Source organism: Microcaecilia unicolor, chromosome 1, assembly GCF_901765095.1.
Source record: "Microcaecilia unicolor chromosome 1, aMicUni1.1, whole genome shotgun sequence".
NCBI lineage: Eukaryota > Metazoa > Chordata > Amphibia > Gymnophiona > Siphonopidae > Microcaecilia > Microcaecilia unicolor.
Window position 1 is genome coordinate 745,257,696 of NC_044031.1, and position 20,314 is coordinate 745,278,009.

A 20,314-nucleotide genomic window follows, 5' to 3' on the forward strand; every position below is an offset into this window, starting at 1 on the left:
ACCGCCTTCCCGTCTCCGGAAAAGGTTCATTTGCGGATTAATACCTTTCAAATTTTTGAACGTCTATATCATATCACCCGTTTCTCCTTTCCTCCAAGGTATACATGTTCAGGTCAGCAAGTCTCTCGCATGGTTTGCAATGCAAATCCCATACCATTTCCGTAGCTTTTCATTGCACCGCTTACAGTCTTTTTAGATCTTTAGCAAGATACGGCCTCCAAAACTGAATACAATACTCCAAGTGGGGCCTCACCAACAACTTGCAGAGGGGCATCAACACCTCCTTTCTTCTGCTGGTTATGCCCCTCTCTACGCAGCCTAGCATCCTTCTGGCCACGGCCGTTGCCTTGTCGCATTGTTTCTTCACCTTCAGATCTTCCGACACCAACACCCCAAGGTCTCTCTCCTGAGTCGAGCTTACTAATCTCTCCCCTCCTATTCGGTATCTCTTGGGTTTCCGCACCCCAAGTGCATCACTCTACACTTCTTGGCATTAAATTTTAACTGCCAGACCCTCGACCATTCTTCTAACGTTCGGAGATCCCTTCTCATTGTTTCTACTCCCTCCAGGGTATCCACTCCATTGGCTATTTTTGTGTCATCCGCAAAAAGGCACACCTTTCCTTCCAACCCTTCAGCAATATCTCCCACAAATATATTAAACAGAATAGGCCCCAGCACCGACCCCTGAGGAACTCCACTGCTCACCTTCCTTTCCTCCGAGCGGATTCCGTTTACCACCACCCTCTGCCACCTGTCGGTCAACCAGTTTCTTATCCAGTTCACCACTTTCGGTCCTAAGTTCAACCCTTTCAGCTTATTCACGAGTCTTCTGTGGGGGACCGTATCAAAGGCTTTGCTGAAGTCAAAGTAGATTACATCTAGCGCACGTCCCTCATCCAGTTCTTTGGTCATCCAATCAAAAAAGTCAATAAGATTCGTTTGGCAGGATTTTCCTTTGGTAAAGCCATGTTGCCTCAGGTCCTGTAACCCGTCGGTTTCTAGAAAGTTAACTATCCTTTCTTTCAGCAGCGACTCCATTATTTTTCCTACCACCGACGTGAGACTGACCGGTCTGTAGATTCCCACTTGTTCCCTGTCTCCACTTTTGTGAAGAGGGACCACATCCGCTCGTCTCCAATCTCGCAGAACCTCTCCCATCTCTAAAGATCTATTAAATAAATCTTTAAGAGGTCCTGCCAAAACCTCTCTGAGCTCCTTCAGTATCCTGGGATATATCCCATACAGCCCCATAGCTTTGTTCACCTTCAGATTCTTCAGCAGTTTATAAACTCTTTCTTCCGTAAACAGCGCAATATCCACTCCATTCCCAGCCATCCGCGGTCCTTCTCCAGGATTTTCCTCCGTGAACACCGAACAGAAATAATTGTTTAGCACATTCGCTTTATCTTCATCACTCTCCACATAGCCATTCTCATTATCTTTCAGTCTCGCAATTCCATTCCTATCTCTTCTCCTTTCTCCAATATATCTGAAAAAAGTCTTGTCACCTCTCTTTACATCTTTAGCCATTTTTTCTTCTGCTCGTGCTTTCGCTAGCCGTATTTTCCTCTTTGCTTCTTTCAGTTTAATCCGATAATCTTTTCCGTGATCCTCTTGCTGCGTTCTTTTGTATTTCTTGAACATAGTAACATAGTAGATGACGGCAGAAAAAGACCTGCACGGTCCATCCAGTCTGCCCAACAAGATAAACTCAAATGTGCTACTTTTTGTGTATACCTTACCTTGATTTGTATCTGTCATTTTCAGGGCACAGACCGTATAAGTCTGCCCAGCACTATCCCTGCCTCTTTTGCTCTTATTTTTTCAGCTACTTCTTTGGAGAACCATATAGGCTTCCCGCTTCTCTTGTTTTTGTTTACTTTCCTCACAAAAAGATCAGTTGCCATATTTATAGCAGCCTTTAGCTTGGGCCACTGTTTTTCCACTTCTCCTACGCCTTCCCACGCCAACAGCTCCTTCTTCAGGTATTCCCCCATTTTATCAAAATCAGTACGTCTGAAATCCAGTACTTTGAGTTTTGTGCGTCCGCACTCCACCTTTGCCCTTATATCAAACCATACGGTGTGATGATCACTATTACATAGGTGGGCACCCACCCAGATATCAGAAACACTACCTCCATTCGTGAGCACTAGATCCAGCATCGACCATTACCTCGTGGGTTCCGTCACCATTTGTCTGAGCATGGCACTTTGACAGGCATCCACAATCTCCCTACTTCTTTCCGATTCCTAGGCCGGAACATTCCAATCCACGTCAGACAAATTGAAATCTCCCAACAGTAGCACCTCCCCTTTCATACCAATCTTTTGAATATCTTTTATCAGATCCTTGTCTAACTTCTCCGTTTGCGCAGGAGGTCTGTAGATAACTCCCGTGTGGATACAGGTTCCATCTTCTCTTTCCAGGACGATCCATAAAGCTTCTTCTTTTCATCAGGTTCCCCGCATTTTAGCCGCTCTGATATTCTCTCTCACATACAGAGCCACTCTTCCACCTCTTCAGCCCTCTATATCCTTCCTAAAAAGATTAACGCGGGAGCAATGATAATTCCTAAGCTTCTGATATGATATTTTTAAAGGGAAAACATGTGGAAGGGCATTTTCAATAAGTTGTACAAGTCCAAATTGGGACATTTTGCTTATTTTGTCAATCTTCAAGCCATTTTCAACAGGAAAAAAAAAGTCTGGATTTCCATTTCAAAATGGCTCAAAGATGGACGCTTTTGCACAGAAGACATCTAAAAAAAAAAGAGCCATTTTCCAAGCTGACACATCCTTATAAACCTCAAAGAAACAGGCACAATAACGTCTGTCTGGCATCATTTTAAGAGAAATGACCACACAGACATCCCTGTAGATCAGAGGGGCAGCCTAGTGAAGTGGACTTTAGACAATGGTACCCAGGTACAATTCACACCATAACTCTTATTTTGTATTGTGAGCCTTCAGGAACAGAATAAAACCTACTATACACCATTACAACTGCCTTCCACCCTGTAGGTGTCTCCTATATTTAGATACGCATCAAAGAATCGGATTCACAATCTAAATAAAGTGGTAACGATATAAACTACCATAAACTACCATCAAAAATCTTACATAAAATATTTTACTACTGAACACTACATTGGAAAATGTTGTGACAGAGTAAAAGTTATTACTAAACTCTTCTTCAATGTGGTACATTACAACCTCCTGGTAGCTTTTCTGTAAGTCATAACTAATCATGCAAAATAGCTGAAAGTCTGTGTTGTTCCAAACCAAATCCATAAAACACTCTCCCAAAACTTCTGTAGGCAAAACACATCCAGTCAATTTTAGAAAAGCTGTCCACTCAAACCAAGAGGTATTTCCACCATCTGCTGAAGTGCTAAATCGTAAATTATTCTCTTGCTTCCATATATATAAAAAAAAACATTGAGCATGTCTGAGCTCTACACATGCTGTGTTTCGCCAAAAACCAGCATCTTCAGGAGCCGAGACTAAAATCAAAACAAACAAAATTCACATTTACCACAAACCATAGTGCTAATAAATAATATAAATATATAAACTTGCGTTACATCAATTACAATTATTGCATTATTCTGCTACTTTCCAAACACTCTCGGGCCAGCTAGTGGCATCACTCTTAACTGAGTGAAAAACATTCACTGGGCGTCTGGATTTCCTCGGAAATGTTACATAGCAGGTCAACAACATCCCAATAGCGTCCAATTCACTTCCTTATTCAAAACTGATGGTCCCACTGTCCTCCAAGTGTAAATCAATTTTTGTTCTTTACATAACACCTCTTCCCCTACTAGTGCTAATTTGTAATATAACACAACGCAAATCAGTGGGCAAAGGATTATACTGAAGCCAATGTTGAATTAATGGAGCTTCTACATGATTTAATTTCAAATTGTTTAAATGTTGGCAATTCTAAATTTAATGGGCCTGATGGTTTCCCTTATATACCAGTATCCAGATGGGCATTCTATCCCATATACTACGTTCTTCAAGTTGCAGTCTGTTTTCACTCTCAAGCAAAACTCCTTGGAGGAATGGGGGACCCATATTCTCATCAGCTGCATCCACACCACCTCAAAGAGGGATAGCAATCCAACAGTGGGAGGGGGCACCTCGACCACACTGCAATGTTAAACACTGAATGTAGAATTTCATTTATCTAAAAGGTTAACAGCGTCAACTGCAGGTTTTGCAATTGGGTCTCTCATTTGTACCATCACAGCAATATATACTATGTTTACAGTGCATAGATATTTGTACAGAGGTTTTAAGAAACTGAAATTGTGAGTTTATTTTGGAGCTAATAATAAGGAATCTGCGTAATCACATATTGTTACTTCCTTTTCATAAAAATATAATTTATCATCTAGTTGGATCCCATTGCCATCTAGTTGGATCCCATTGGGTCCTGCAGATCCTGTAATAGAGACTTTTCACACATCAGTACTGTGTGATGTGCATAAATTGGGCTTGAATGATCAGGGGAAATGTAATAATTTAATAAGGGCATGAGAGACTCTTCAACAACTAAGAGAAGATAGGAGTTTGATTATTATGAGAGCAGATAAGAGGGGGAGCTGTGGTAGTACAAGACAGGGAGCAGTATTTAAAAGACGCTAACCGGCAGTTAGGGAATTGTCAATGTTATGTGGAACTGGCGGAGGACCTCACACGGGATAATGTATTGATGGTGCAGAACATTGTGACCTAAGCCCAAATGCAGGGGACAATTACAGCTATAGAATACAAATACTTAGTAAAAACGTGTCCCCGAATTCCGGCAATTTATTTTGTCCTGAAGATCCATAAAGATCTTAAGGCCCCTCCGGGAAGACCTATAATGTTTTTTGTTTTTTTTATTTGTACCCCGCGCTTTCCCACTCATGGCAGGCTCAATGCGGCTTAGGTACTTATTTGTACCTGGGGCAATGGAGGGTTAAGTGACTTGCCCAGAGTCACAAGGAGCTGCCTGTGCCTGAAGTGGGAATCGAACTCAGTTCCTCAGGACCAAAGTCTACCACCCTAACCACTAGACCACTCCTCCACTGTTGCTACTATTTGAGATTCTACATGGAATGTTGCTATTCCACTAGCAACATTCCATGTAGAAGTTGGCCCTTGCAGATCACCAATGTGGCCGCGCAGGCTTCTACATGGAATGTTGCTAGTGGAACATTCCATGTAGAATCTCCAGTAGTATCTATTTTATTTTTGTTACATTTGTACCCTGCGCTTTCCCACTCATGGCAGGCTCGATGCAGCTTACATGGGGCAATGGAGGGTTAAGTGACTTGCTCAGAGTCACAACGAGCTGCCTGTGCCTGAAGTGGGAATCGAACTCAGTTCCTCAGGACCAAAGTCTACCACCCTAACCACTAGGCCACTCCTCCACTGTTGCTACTATTTGAGATTCTACATGGAATGTTGCAATTCCACTAGCAACATTCCATGTAGAAGTTGGCCCTTGCAGATCACCAATGTGGCCGCGCAAGCTTCTGCTTCTGTGAGTCTGACGTCCTGCACATACGTGCAGGACATCAGACTCACAGAAACAGAAGCCTGCGCAGCCTTCTACATGGAATGTTGCTAGTGGAACATTCCATGTAGAATCTCCAGTAGTATCTATTTTATTTTTGTTACATTTGTACCCCGCGCTTTCCCACTCATGGCAGGCTCAATGCGGCTTACATGGGGCAATGGAGGGTTAAGTGACTTGCCCAGAGTCACAAGGGGCTGCCTGTGCCTGCAGCGGGAATCGAACCCAGTTCCCCAGGACCAAAGTCTAAACACTCTGTGGAAAGGCTCAGTGTTTAAACCTTTATCACAGTTCGATTTTTATTTATAACCCTTTGTGGTTCAGGATCTGTCATATGTATGAGATTCGGTGCATATGTGTGGATTTTGGAACAATTAGATACTGCTTCAAGTTCATAGGGGAGAGGTAGAAATGTTGGACATGGCAGTGGAGGAAAGGAGAGAATGCTAGAGGGAAAATTGAGATGTTGGACCTGGGACACAAGGGAGGGGGAGGGGGTGAGAAAGAGAAATAGTAGACAATTGGAGAGAGGGAGAGATGTTGGACATGGAGGTGGGTAAGAGGGAGGGACAGATACAAAGGAGGTGGAGAGGGAATACGTTGGATCAAAGAGCAGAAAGGAGTGATGGCGAGATGCCAGAAAATGAGTGAGGGAAGAGAGAGGGAGAAATGCTGGACTATGGGGGAGAAGGCAGGAGGGAAAGGACAGGGGGATATCATGATATGAGAGTGGGGAGGGGAGAAAGGAGGAGCATATGCTGGGCTAGAAGGATGGAGGGAGAAAGATGCTGGGAACAGTGGTGCCATGTGGGACAGGCCAAGAGGGGGTTGGCAAAAAAATAGTGATTACAGAGGGTAGAAATATGATAATGCAAGGGAATGGAGGGCTGGGGAAGGAGTGAGATGGGGAGTAAATGCTTTACTTTTTGTCTATTAGATTGTAAGCTCTTTGAGCAGGGACTGTCTTTCTTCTGTGTTTGTACAGCGCTGCGTACACTTTGTAGCGCTCTAGAAATGTTAAATAGTAGTAATAGTAGTAGAGTGAGATGGGGAACGGGAGAGCTAGTGGGTGAGAGAAGATGGAAATTTGATAGGTGGCCGTAAAGTAAAAAGTAGAAGGGTGAGGGAGTTGACAGACAGAAAAGGAAAAAAAAAAAAAGAGGAAAGTGCTAAAAAGAAATGATCGATATGTCAGAGGCAGGTGTAGTGAGGGAATAGACAGAAGAGAGCAGAAAAGACGAATGGACAGCAGCTGCATGAAGGAGAATCAGCAGACAGGAAAGCAGAAAAGAGAAGCTGGAACCAACATGATGGAAAAATAAAATGTCCAGACTACAAAGGTAGAAAAAAAAAAGCATTTTATTTTAAATGTTTTAAATGGAATATGTTAGCTTTGGGAAATGTGCATAGTAAATGTCTTTGTATTGTGTTCAGTAGAAAAGGAAATACATTTCTGTTTTTATTCCTCCAGGTCTGTACTACATGCTAAGTTTAACTTCTTGGGGTTCCCAGTTCAATTTTTTTTTCTAAATATTTTTTATTTCTAATTTGTGATCCCTTGCTCTGAATTTGGTGAGGGTCTGTTGGTGTGATAGTAATGGCAAGTTGGAAAAATCAGAGGGAAGGCAGGGAGGAGAGGTGTTCAGGGAAGGGGGCCCTCCTTTATTTTCTGACCTGGGACCTAACATGTCAAACACTGGTCCTGACCCTTGCTGTATAGCTGGTTTGGGGTCCCCAAGCATCCCCAGCTGAGGACCTCCTCCAAAGACAGTCAGAAGCCCCTTCAATCAAGCTCTACAATCAGTGACGGCATTCTTGAGCCACCGACAACTAAGTATGCATGAGGTGCCGGCATCAGTGCCTTAGGGACATTGCTGTTGCCTGCCAGGCTTGGTAAAAGGGAGTTCTGGCCACTTTCAGAGAAAGTGTGTTTATATTTTGAGATGAGGAGAGGGCAGGGCAGAGAAAATTTTATGCCACCCACTTTGGGCTCAGGCCCACCCAAAATTGGCTGACTAGCTACGAGACTGGGCGTCTAAATGGCACATGACGTTTAATGTGAGCAAGTACAAAGTGATGCATGTGGGAAAGAGGAACCCGAACAATAGCTACGTAATGCAAGGTTCCACATTAGGAGTCACCGACCAAGAAAGGGATCTCGGCGTCGTTGTTGATGATACGTTGAAACCTTCTGCTCAGTGTGCTGCGGCGGCTAAGAAAGCAAACAGAATGTTAGGTATTATTAGGAAAGGAATGGAAAACAAAAATGAGGATGTTATAATGCCTTTGTATCGCTCCATGGTGCGACTGCACCTCGAATATTGTGTTCAATTCTGGTCACCGCATCTCAAAAAAGATCTAGTGGAATTAGAAAAGGTGCAGAGAAGGGCGACGAAAATGATAAAGGTGATGGGACGACTTCCCTATGAGGAAAGGCTGAAGCGGCTAGGGCTCGTCAGCTTGGAGAAAAGACAGCTGAGGGGAGATATGATAGAGGTCTATAAAATAATGAGTGGAGCGGAACGGGTAGATGTGAATCGTTTGTTGACTCTTTCCAAAAGTACTAGGCCTAGGGGGCATGCAATGAAACTGCAGAGTAGTAAATTTAATACAAATCGGAGAAAATATTTCTTCACTCAAAGTGTAATTAAACTCTGGAACTTGTTAGAGTATGTGGTAAAGGCGGTTAGCTTAGCAGGGTTTTAAAAAGGTCTGGACGGCTTCCTAAAGGAAAAGTCCATAGACCATTATTAAATTAACTTGGGAAAAATCCACTGCTTATTTCTGCAAGTCATTTTTTTGCCAGTATAATTAGGATGGTGGTGGCTGAGTCAATGATTAAGACATAAAACACGTGCAATTGATTCACCTATTGAGTGAAAGAAATATTATCGTGTATTATATATGAGACTCTTCCTCACTTTAGTCTAATAGCCCTTAAGACTATTATATTTGCATTCATACATTCTGTGTATATTTTTTGATATCTTGTTTCATGGGAAGACGGTCTAAAATACATTTAACAGTTATTTCTGGGATAAGCAGCATAAAATGTTTTGTACTTTTTTTGGGATCTTGCCAGGTATTTGTGATCTAGATTGGCCACTGTTGGAAACAGGATGCTGGGCTTGATGGACCCTTGGTCTGTCCCAGTATGGCAATACTTATGTACTGCCCTTTACCACACCTTAACTTCCCCCCTTAATCTGGGCCATGTTATGGATGCTGAGAGGTTAGGAAAATACAAAATTAAAATAAAAAGCTAAAGTAAAATTTCCTCTCCTTTTCTTCTTTTTGGCTTGTATATGATGAACAATGCCAAAAGTATGTGGAGCAAAGTGTGTTGTTTTTGCATCCACTGGGGGGGATGGCTGCATGCAGGAAAGGTTTCACATGCTCAGAACTTTTCAAGTTGTTGAGTGCTGTCCTGTCCTGTCTCTCTCCCCCCGCCCCCCCCCCCCCCCCGGCACCAATGACATCACCTACTTGGGTGCCTGATTATACCCTGCTTGTTGATGAAAACAATTAGCTGACAGCCAGAAGACATTTAAAGAAAATTTCCTAAAATTTTCAATAATGTCTTTCAAGATCACCATCCCTAAAATGTGGGCCTCTCCCAGCTAACACACAAGGCAAGCCAAGACACTAAGCCATTTTCACCACTCTCCAAATTTGATCTACTCTGCTCAAGCTGTTCTACTTTCAAACAGATCTGTTACAATGGAACAACATTCCCAGACTGCCAATCTAAAGATTTATGGAGCATTTACTAATTTTAGAAAAACAATTCATAACTAAACAATTAGCCAAACTGCCATTACTGCTCATTCCTCTCCTTATCTTACAAAAAACAAAAAAAAAAACCCAGAAAAGAATAATCACAGGCAGAGACAACAGCTCCGTCAAAGCAAACAGAAAATACCGGGTCACATTTGTAGTCACACTAGGCAGGGAGGATCCTCTGAATAATGTACACTACTGTGTGGTGTTTGATTTGAAAATAATCAATGACAACTTACTTCTAAGCTGTTACAGCATGATTAGACTATTAGCCTTACACGTGCATTACAACATTCTGTTTCTTTGTGTTAACACTGAGCTGTAAATGTTTATAAACCAAATACGAACCCTGCTACTGTATAATTTAAGCTTCATTTCACATTAGAACAATATAATTGTACAGTACATTGTATAAACAGTACACATGTCATGGCAGAAATAATTTATGGGCTTTTTTCTTTTTAAGCTGGTTATAAACGATCCATTTTTAAATCTGCAGAAAAAAATATCTATATAATGCTTAAATATCTCACTGAGAATATATGTGAATGCACCCTATCCCACTCAGAAATCAGTTCTTAAAATCCTCTCTTTTGCATTGCAAGAAAAATGGATATAGAATACGAGTAAAATGCAACAACACATGTACTAAGACGTGAATACTGACAGGGCACCAAGACCCCTAAAAGAAAACAAAAATGTAAGCAAAGTGGTTCCAGCCAGGGTTTTCCACACTCTGGGGTTGGGTTGGGCTGGTGCTGACAATGCTGAGAAGGCAGCATTCACACCCCTGGAGGAGAGGGAATCATCTGATAGCTGGATTTAGAGCCCTGATCCCAGCCTCAGGACCACCACTACAGTGAGCAGATTAGGAAGACAGGTGGTCTAACAAAAATAAAGAGGGTGGTGGGTGAATCCACAGCTAGTTGTGAATGAAAGCTTATTACAGTGCTAGAATATCAGAGCTGGTTCCAACTGGGCTGGAAAAATAAAACGGGAGAAAAGAGAAGCTGCCAGGCAAAACTTTTTTTAAAAAATGGCTCAATAGTTCAACTGACTGCTTTATCCTACTACTACTACTATTTAGCATTTCTATAGTGCTACAAGGCGTACGCAGTGCTGCACAAACATAGAAGAAAGACAGTCCCTACTCAAAGAGTTTACAATCTAATAGACAAAAAATAAAGTAGGCAAATCAAATCAATTAATGTGTACAGGAAGGAGGAGAGGAGGGTAGGTGGAGGCGAGTGGTTACGAGTCAAAAGCAATGTTAAAGAGGTGGGCTTTCAGTCTAGATTTAAAGGTGGCCAAGGATGGGGCAAGACGTAGGGGCTCAGGAAGTTTATTCCAGGCGTAGGGTGCAGCGAGACAGAAGGCGCGAAGTCTGGAGTTGGCAGTAGTGGAGAAGGGAACAGATTACTACTACTATTTAGCATTTTTATAGCGCTACAAGGTGTACGCAGCGCTGCACAAACATAGAAGAAAGACAGTCCCTGCTCAAAGAGCTTACAATCTAATAGACAAAAAATAAAGTAAGCAAATCAAATCAAATAATGTGAACGGGAAGGAAGAGAGGAGGGTAGGTGGAGGCGAGTGGTTACAAGTGGTTACGAGTCAAAAGCAATGTTAAAGAGGTGGGCTTTCAGTCTAGATTTAAAGGTGGCCAAGGATGGGGCAAGACGTAGGGGCTCAGGAAGTTTATCCCAACCCTTTCCTTTAGAACTCAACTTCTTTGCATGTCACCTGCCCTCCCCCTCTATCAAGCCCTTTACGTGACCAAATACAACAGGTGTGAGATTTTAGGACCTATATACAAAGAAAATATAAAGACACAATCACACACATTACCTTGAGCAGGACAACATCTACTGCTCTGTCCACTTTGGAAATGTCACACAAACTGTAACGCCTCTTGTATCGCTCGTACATTTTGCTCTCCCAAAAAAGCAGAAATGGAACAAGCACAGTACACTCCACACCATTAATTCCAGGATAAAGTGTTTCTGTGGCATACACTTCAGATCGTTCACATGTAAGCAGATGTTTCCCCCACCCCCTCTTGCTTGTCACACTCTGAATCACTTCATATGCCCCCCCTCAAAAAAAAAAACCTCCACAAGTAGGACATCTGAGAACCAAAATGTCACATATTGCAATGTAGTTTTTTGCCTGCTTAAAAACTAAGGTTGGTAAATACTTCAAAAAGGAAAAAAAAAAATAATCAGGTTAGGCACAGTTCAACTGATCTCCAAAAGGGACGACACACCCTGGACAATTTCAGTATACTTTTAGCTCATAGAAACGAAAAATAAAAATGAACCAAGGTCAATAATAAATCCAACAGATCCAAATAAAGGTTGCTCATGCATAAATCCTCCACTTAATGACAGGTACTATCTAATTTTTTTTCTACTGTGTGAAAGGAAAACATCCCCCTAATGAAATCAAGTCCACCATTCAGAAGGCTCAGTCTACTCTGTTTTTGGTAAAGTTCAATTTCAGATGACAGCTTTCAGGGGGAGGGGAAGAGGGAAGTTACACCTCCTTTTTTGGACGTCACTGGTTGTTCTTTCTGTACTGAGCCAGCCTTCTTCAATCCTTGATTCATATTCCCACAGCTGCAATTAAGTCCTACTTTCTAATATATTAAAAAAGAAAAAAAAAACTCTTCCATTAACCAGTTGTTTCCAAAAACGGAAGGGTGTTCACTCGTTTTGGGCAAAGCTGCTCTGGCTCCTGCTCACTAGTCGTGACAGCTTTTGCTGTAATTTTTTTTTTTTTTGGGGGGGGGGAGGAGGAAACGGGTCCATATTAAAGGGGGAGGGAGTCCTACTAGAAATAAAACCCAATCTGCATCTAGCTAGCCCTCCCCTATGAAAGCGGAAACCGTTAGGTTTCATGCTTGCAAAGAAAAAAAAAAAAGGGAATGAAAAAGTAAGCACGAAAGTCGGTCTTTATCTTTGCACATGTGATTCATCAGGCTGCCAAACCCCCACAGATTCCATGACATCAGGGTTGGGGGGGGGAGGGGAGGGGAGGATCTTTGAACATAGTCCCTTTTTTGAAATGAAGGAATGAGAAAGCTTCTTTTTCTCTCTAGGACAGTTTTTCTGCTAGGCAAAACTGCTGGCGGCTGAGCAGAGCCTTCTCTTGCTCTGTCAATGCTTCCATTCACATCAGCTGGGTCGTGTGAGCTCACTCACTGCCACATGGCTTCCTGTATTCAAATCTATTCCACCTCCCCCCCCAAACGGAGGCCCCGAACACCATCACCACACCCCTGAGCCCTCATGGGACAAACGTTTTTTCTTCCTTCCTTGCTCATAATTCTCATATTCAAATAGAAAATAATAGATTTTTTTTTTTTGTTGGGGGGGGGGGGGGGGGGTCAGTGGATTTTTCCTTCTTGGATGTACATAGTACAGATTTTTACTGCTTTAAACTGTTGCACAACCCGATGCGCCAGAGTCACACGTAGCTCTGCACTGCTTTTTCACTATAGTTTTTTTGAGATCAGTAAAGCACTAACTCACTTGGAGAAACTGCCCCCCGACAGAATGAAGCTAAAATATTTACAAACATGCAAAAATATTTAATTGTGTCTAAGACTCCGTACTTTAAAAGCTGATGATTTAATATCAATTCAATGAATGTCTTCAAAGGAGTGGGGGGGGGGGGGGGGGGGGGGGGGGGGGGGGGGGGGGGGGAAAGACAGTAGCTGAAAAGAAAGAAAAACAGAAACGCACAATTCCAGTCCCCATAACGAAAGGCAGCTTAAAACGTTCTTCAGTCTGGCTCTGTGTTTGCAACTCAAGCTACATCACAGCATCTCACAGCACCAGACTGACAGGCTGCAGTTGGAGGAAGAATTAAAATTAATGTTTAATTTCAATGTGTCCTCATTGGGGGGGGGGGGGGGGGGGGTCACCCCTTGAGGAACCTCATACAGTGCCACTGGGAGCATTGAGAAGAAAGTTGTGTTATATTTTGGGAGGGGGAAGATTTTTTGATCAGCTTAGTTGATTTAGATTCACATTTAAGAATATGTATTTTGCACTTTGTCAATAGCAAAATGGATCGCTATCCACTGACAAATTGAACACACTTACATAGCAATATACTAAAGTAACAACCAAAATTGCCCTTACAGTATGCCCAACCATAATATAGCCATTATGTGTAAATGCATATAAAGTCCATATGGAACCGATCCTAAGAGAATTGTGGAAAATGAAGAGGTTATGATAATCTGGGACATACACACCCTGGCCGATAAAAAGCTGGATGCAAGAAAACAGGATGTAGCAGTAAAAAAAAAAGAAAAAAAAGCACCAGAACAACATCAATCATAGCAATTTCAGTCTGAAGCAATTACTCTGTACATCACATGGAGAGATTCTCAAGTACCAAAAAATTCAGTCTGAAACTAAGAAAATGCAGCAAAAGATACAGAAATCTTTCCCATCATCTTGTGTGCCACAGGCTTGATCAAAAACAATTTCGAAGCACACCTGGATAAGTTGCCTATATATATATATATATATATATATATATATATATATATATATATATATATCCATCCTATGAACTCCAGAGGGATGCTCTCTTTGTTACGATATAAGTGTTAGCCGTAAAATTGAGAGATTCATACACATGCCTTGGCTTAGGAGTGAGGTTCATTCTTGTCATGGTACGCGCAAAACTAACCTATTTGGAGAAATTGCCCCAATACAACACATATCTAAAAGGATCAAGATCACTCAAGATAACTGAGTAAGATCCAAAATATCAAAATGGAACATGCATTAACAGAGAAAGATCCTAAATTCATATGCTCCAATAAATTGAATATAACAGTTAAAGTACAAAAAATGCAGAGATTCGATGTAAACAAAAAAGAAATCAAATAAATGTAGAGAAAACCCAAGAGAGTTTTATAGACAACTGGGAAAGAACCTCAGTACAGTGAAACCAACTAGAGATTTTTTTTGTTGTTGTTACATTTGTACCCCGCGCTTTCCCACTCATGGCAGGCTCAATGCGGCTTACAGGAGGCAATGGAGGGTTAAGTGACTTGCCCAGAGTCACAAGGAGCTGCCTGTGCCTGAAGTGGGAATTGAACTCAGTTCCTCAGTTCCCCAGGACCAAAGTCCACCACCCTAACCACCAAAGTCCACCACCACCCTTGCAGATCACCAATGTGGCCGCGCAGGCTTCTGCTTCTGTGAGTCTGACGTCCTGCACGTATGTGCAGGACGTCAGACTCACAGAAGCAGAAGCCTGCGCGGAATAGTGGAATAGCAACATTCCATGTAGAATCTCCAATAGTAGCAACATTCCATGTAGAATCTCCAATAGTATCTATTTTATTTGTGTTACATTTGTACCCCGCGCTTTCCCACTCATGGCAGGCTCAATGCGGCTTACAGGGGGCAATGGAGGGTTAAGTGACTTGCCCAGAGTCACAAGGAGCTGCCTGTGCCTGAAGTGGGAATTGAACTCAGTTCCTCAGGACCACAGTCCACCACCCTAACCACTAGGCTACACCTCCACTAACAACATTCCATGTTGAAGTCGGCCCTTGCAGATCACCAATGTGGGCCGCGCAGGCTTCTACATGGAATGTTGCTAGTGGAATAGCAACATTCCATGTAGAATCTCCAATAGTAGCAACATTCCACGTAGAATCTCCAATAGTAGCAACATTCCATGTAGAATCTCAAATAATAGCAACATTCCATGTAGAACCTCCAATAGTATCTATTTTATTTTTGTTACATTGTACCCGCGCTTTCCCCACTCATGGCAGGCTCAATGCGGCTTACAGGGGGCAATGGAGGGTTAAGTGACTTGCTTAAACAAACATTCTGGGAAAAAACATATGAAGAACCTGTGGGGCACAACCAACTTGAAACAGGCAAACATTACAGCTATGGAAGGAATGGCCAGAAGTAATGAGAGAGCTGTAAAACAGAGCCTCATCCTGGAAGCACCCTGGCCAAGATGGAGTGATCAATTTTGGCTCGAACAGTTAATATCCCTTCACTAAAACACGGTGAACTGCAAAAATCAATTCATTAGACAGCCAGATTTGACACCACGTTGGCTAATAACTGGAAAAACATTTCTATTTCCAAAGGGAGATGCAAGTAAGCGTCCCCAAAATTACACACCGATATCGTGTCTCCCTACAATCTATAAGTTGTTCGCTGCAATAGATGCCAACAGAACATATGATCACATTGACTAACATCATGGCATTAGAGCAGAAGGGCAACAAGAGAGGAGCATATGGAACAAAAAAAAATCAGCTTTTATAAATAAAGCCATCATGCAGAAATCTCATGTAGCATGGATTGAATAGTAACATAGTAACATAGTAGATGACGGCAGAAAAAGACCTGCACGGTCCATCCAGTCTGCCCAACAAGATAAACTCATATGTACTACTTTATGTGTATACCTGACCTTGATTTGTATCTGTCATTTTCGGGGCACAGACCGTAGAAGTCTGCCCAGCACTAGCCCCACCTCCCAACCACTAGCCCCGCCTCCCCCACCGGCTCTGCCACCCAATCTCGGTTAAGCTTCTGAATATAAGCTTTTGGATAGTATGCCACACTCCTGGATAAATAAATTGGCTTAAAACGTACAAAATAAATGCCGAACTGGTTCATTACATAAAATTCACCATGAAAATGTGGCAAACCACTCTACATCTACAATATGAACATGGACAGTATATCATTCCATATATCAGAACACAGCAAGGAATATAGCAGTACATTTGAGAGACTGAAATCATAGTCCACATACCCTGGCTTAGGAGTGAAGTTCATTCCTGTCATGGTATGTGCAAAATGAACACATTGGGAGAAATTGCCTCTGAAAGAAACCCAATATGACCCTTCCCCTCACACATACATGCAGTAAATAAACACTAATTCCATCACACAATGGCTGCAGATACAGATTTGGATAATGATGCCAAAAGGATATATCTTTGAGGAACTGCACTGAGGTAAAGTAAACCATTTAGAAACTTTTTTTTCCAGCCAAACACACCTATTGAGTTTGGTTCAATAGATGAATTAAACCATTTCAAAACATTTGCAGCAATGCCATAACCTGATCCACTTCTTAAAGGATGAGTAATATTTCAGCTGACACCATATGGTCTGTCCCCTTACGTTCCCGCCCGTAACCTCCGCTCACAGGACAAATCCCTCCTCTCAGTACCCTTCTCCACCACCGCCAACTCCAGGCTCCGCTCATTCTGCCTCGCCTCACCCTATGCTTGGAATCAACTTCCTGAGCCCTTACGCCAAGCCCCCTCCCTACCCATCTTCAAATCCTTGCTCAAAGCCCACCTCGTCAATGTTGCTTTCGGCACCTAACCTTTATACCTTTCAGGAAATTTAGACTGCCCCTATTTGACTGACTGTACATTTGTCCTTTAGATTGAGGAGTGTGGTAGCCGTGTTAGTCCACTATTTAGTTATGTCCAATAAAAAAGGTATCATCTTATTTTCTTTTCCATGTTTTATTTTGTTTGATTTCTATTGAGTCCTTTAGATTGTAAGCTCCTTTGAGCAGGGACTGTCCTTCTATGTTAAATTGTACAGCGCTGCGTAACCCTAGTAGCGCTTTAGAAATGTCAAGTAGTAGTAGTATGTAACATGGGTGTTTTTTTTTTCTTAAGTGAAAATAGTGATTTTAATAGGCACACAGCTTTGGGGATTTCAGATTGCCTGGGGGAAACACAGTATCTTTATATAATCATAATAAAAGAGGTACACCCAGCAAAATATTCCTGTTTTTACATCAGAGATGAAAAACTTTTCAAATGGGCATTACCAGGGCTGCAGAATCTAGTGAGCTACTTGGTTCAAAGGAAAACAAATTTTCAAGACCCACGGGGAAAATTCCTCACATTTTCCAACTTGATGGATGTCAACCAAAGACTGGATGATTTACAAAACTCATGGCACTGATTTTCCACAGCTCCACAATGTACCTTCAAATCTAAATCAAAATTGTCTTAATATAAAAAGCATCAAAGACACACACAGCAACTATGGTAGGCGACATGAACTAGCTTCAGTTCCCCAACCTACATTCAGTATGAAACCTTTCAGCAAGTAATTTAACCTCGCTCTCAAACTTACAATAAGCCTACAAAGTGTTGTGATGTTACCTGACCAGGTAAAAGAAGACTGTTGTAGCTAGCGACCTGCACAGGAACAGGGTTCCCACAGGGATGGAAGCAGTTCCTACGGGGTTCCCGTGGAAGTGTAAGCTGCACCTGCACTAGCCTCTCACCTACCGAGTACCAAGTTCTTTGAGTGCTGTCTCCTCCTCCTTCTCCTTGCTTTAACAACACAGATGCAGAAAGTCTTCCATTAGGTGGTGATGGCATTCAAAAAGGTGTGGGATAAACACAGAGGATCTCTAATTAGAAAATGGAAGTCATAAAAAACCTAAACTTAAATGGCTGCCTGTGTGTGGATGTGTCGAGTAACGCTTTGCGATGAACTAGGACTGATACTGGGCAGACTTGTATGGTCTGTTGTCTCATAAATGGCAGCCTGGTTTACGATGGGCTAGAAAGGGCTTAGACAGCAACTTCAGTGGCTGGAACATGAGGACAGTGCTGTACAGACATTTTCAATCTGTGTCCTACAAATGAGAAGACGGAATAGGCTGGAGCGGGCTTCGATGGCAGCTCTAGCAGTTGAAACATAAGGATAGGGCCAGGAAGACGTCTATGGTCTATGTCCCAGAAACACCTAAGAAAGACGATAATCAAGTATATAATATCACATTCACTGTTGATTTAATCATGAATTGATGAGTGTGACTATTGGGCAGACTGCATGGACCATTCAGGTCTTTATCTGCCATCATTATGTTACTACTAATCTTCTCTGCTCCTGGGATGATGCACAGACCTCAGCTAAGGCACGAGCATATGTCACCTGGCCTACTGACTCATGCATGTGGCGACCTATCAGCACACAGTGCCAGTGGATCAGAGACAAGTCTTACATGTGCGAACCAGAATGTTCCAAGTTCCAACTTCCGTTCCTTCCTTGTCTGCAGTGCTGCGGCTCAAACCCAGAGAGAGACAGAGAGCCGACTGGAAATTTTTTAATGTACCCTTAAATTCTTGCGATACTGGGTGGGGATAAGTTAAACTCTTGCGGGGATAGGTGGGGATAGATAAGATTCCAGCAGGGATGGGTAAGATTTCTGTCCCCATGCATCTTCATAGTTGTAGCTAGGTCTTCTATACGTCCTGCACTAGACCATAAAAGCTGAATGAGTGTGACATTGTTCCAGACCAGATCATTGCCATCCTCAAAGGTCTGAGGGCTACTAAAGCAGGATGAATCTCATTTGTTTTTCAGTGAATGAGTCTTTGCAGACATATCTATCGGTGGACCACAGCACATTAATGGATCCTGCATGTATGTTTCTCGTTCTTCTCCAAATCTCTCTTTCAGGGATTAGGGGAAATGATTTATTTTATTTTTTTATTTTTGTTACATTTGTATCCTGCGCTTTCCCACTCATGGCAGGCTCAATGCAGCTTACATGGGGCAATGGAGGGTTAAGTGACTTGCCCAGAGTCACAAGGAGCTGCCTGTGCCTGAAGTGGGAATCGAACTCAGTTCCTCAGTTCCCCAGGACCAAAGTCCACCACCCTAACCACTAGGCCACTCCTCCACAATAGGAATATCAACAGGAATATCTCAAATATATGGTTTTAAAAATACTATTAAGCTCCAATTGGGTGAATCAAGCATAATAACAGATTCAAGTGTTATATATGAGATTTATTTTGAAGGGCAAGGCTTCAGTTTGTTCTAAGCACTGCTTGATTGAAAGGGTTTGTCAAAGAGAGAGAGAGTATTATGGTACATACGATGATTGAATATTTTTCCCAGCAAATTAACAATAAAAGATTCAACAGGAAGCCCTATACATCTATAATCTGCATGGCAATGTACTTATATGTATTACAACTGAAACAACTTGGAAACTTGTGATTAAAGATTGTGTTTAAGGTTAGTAGCATAGCTAGATTCAAAGAAGGTTTAAACACATTTCTGGAAATTATGTTCACTAAAACTACTTATTAGCCAATCAGACTTTGGGGCTGCCATCAAAATATTAGTTCAATACATAACACATCACAAGTAAATTACATCAGCATAACACTGAAACCTAAATACATATGTGGAGTGGAGGAGTGGCCTAGTGGTTAGGGTGATGGACTTTGGTCCTGGGGAACTGAGGAACTGAGTTTGATTTCCACTTCAGGCACAGGCAGCTCCTTGTGACTCTGGGCAAGTCACTTAACCCTCCATTGCCCCATGTAAGCCGCATTGAGCCTGCCATGAGTGGGAAAGCGCAGGGTACAAATGTAACAAAAATAAAATAAAAATACGTACGTGCAGGACGTCAGACTCACAGGAGCAGAAGCCTGCGTGGCCACATTGGTGATCTGCAAGGGCCGACTTCTACATGGAATGTTGCTAGTGGAATAGCAACATTCCATGTAGAATCTCAAATAGTAGCAACAGTGGAGGAGTGGCCTAGTGGTTAGGGTGGTGGACTTGGTCCTGGGAACTGAGGAACTGAGTTCGATTCCCACTTCAGGCACAGGCAGCTCCTTGTGACTCTGGCCAAGTCACTTAACCCTCCATTGCCCCCTGTAAGCTGCATTGAGCCTGCCATGAGTGGGAAAGCGCGGGGTACAAATGTAACAAAAACAAACAAAAACAAACTGTAAATCAACAAAACCCATCCCAAGCTCATAATAATCCAACCTCTCACAAAGGGCTTGGCACTATATGGTCTATAATTCTTAAAACAATAGCATCATCCATAAGCTCCACAATGCTGCTATCTATACCAGAAGTATTCCACACAACCACAGAACATACCCTAGCTG

General features: G+C 42.3%; 1 protein-coding gene across 2 annotated transcripts in view; it reads right to left on the reverse strand.

The window, feature by feature from the left end:
- The window catches only part of AKAP13 (A-kinase anchoring protein 13), a 642,893-nt gene that overhangs the window by 228,310 nt on the left and 394,269 nt on the right, over positions 1–20,314 (reverse strand). Inside the window, exon 1 of one of the 2 annotated variants that reach the window (XM_030189717.1) lies at positions 11,203–11,354. The exons of the other annotated variant lie outside the window; for it this stretch is intronic. Coding sequence (XP_030045577.1) covers positions 11,203–11,283 — 81 coding nt within the window. The 5' untranslated portion in view covers positions 11,284–11,354. Of the gene's footprint in view, positions 1–11,202; positions 11,355–20,314 lie in introns of those variants that run through there. 2 annotated transcript variants of the gene reach the window in all.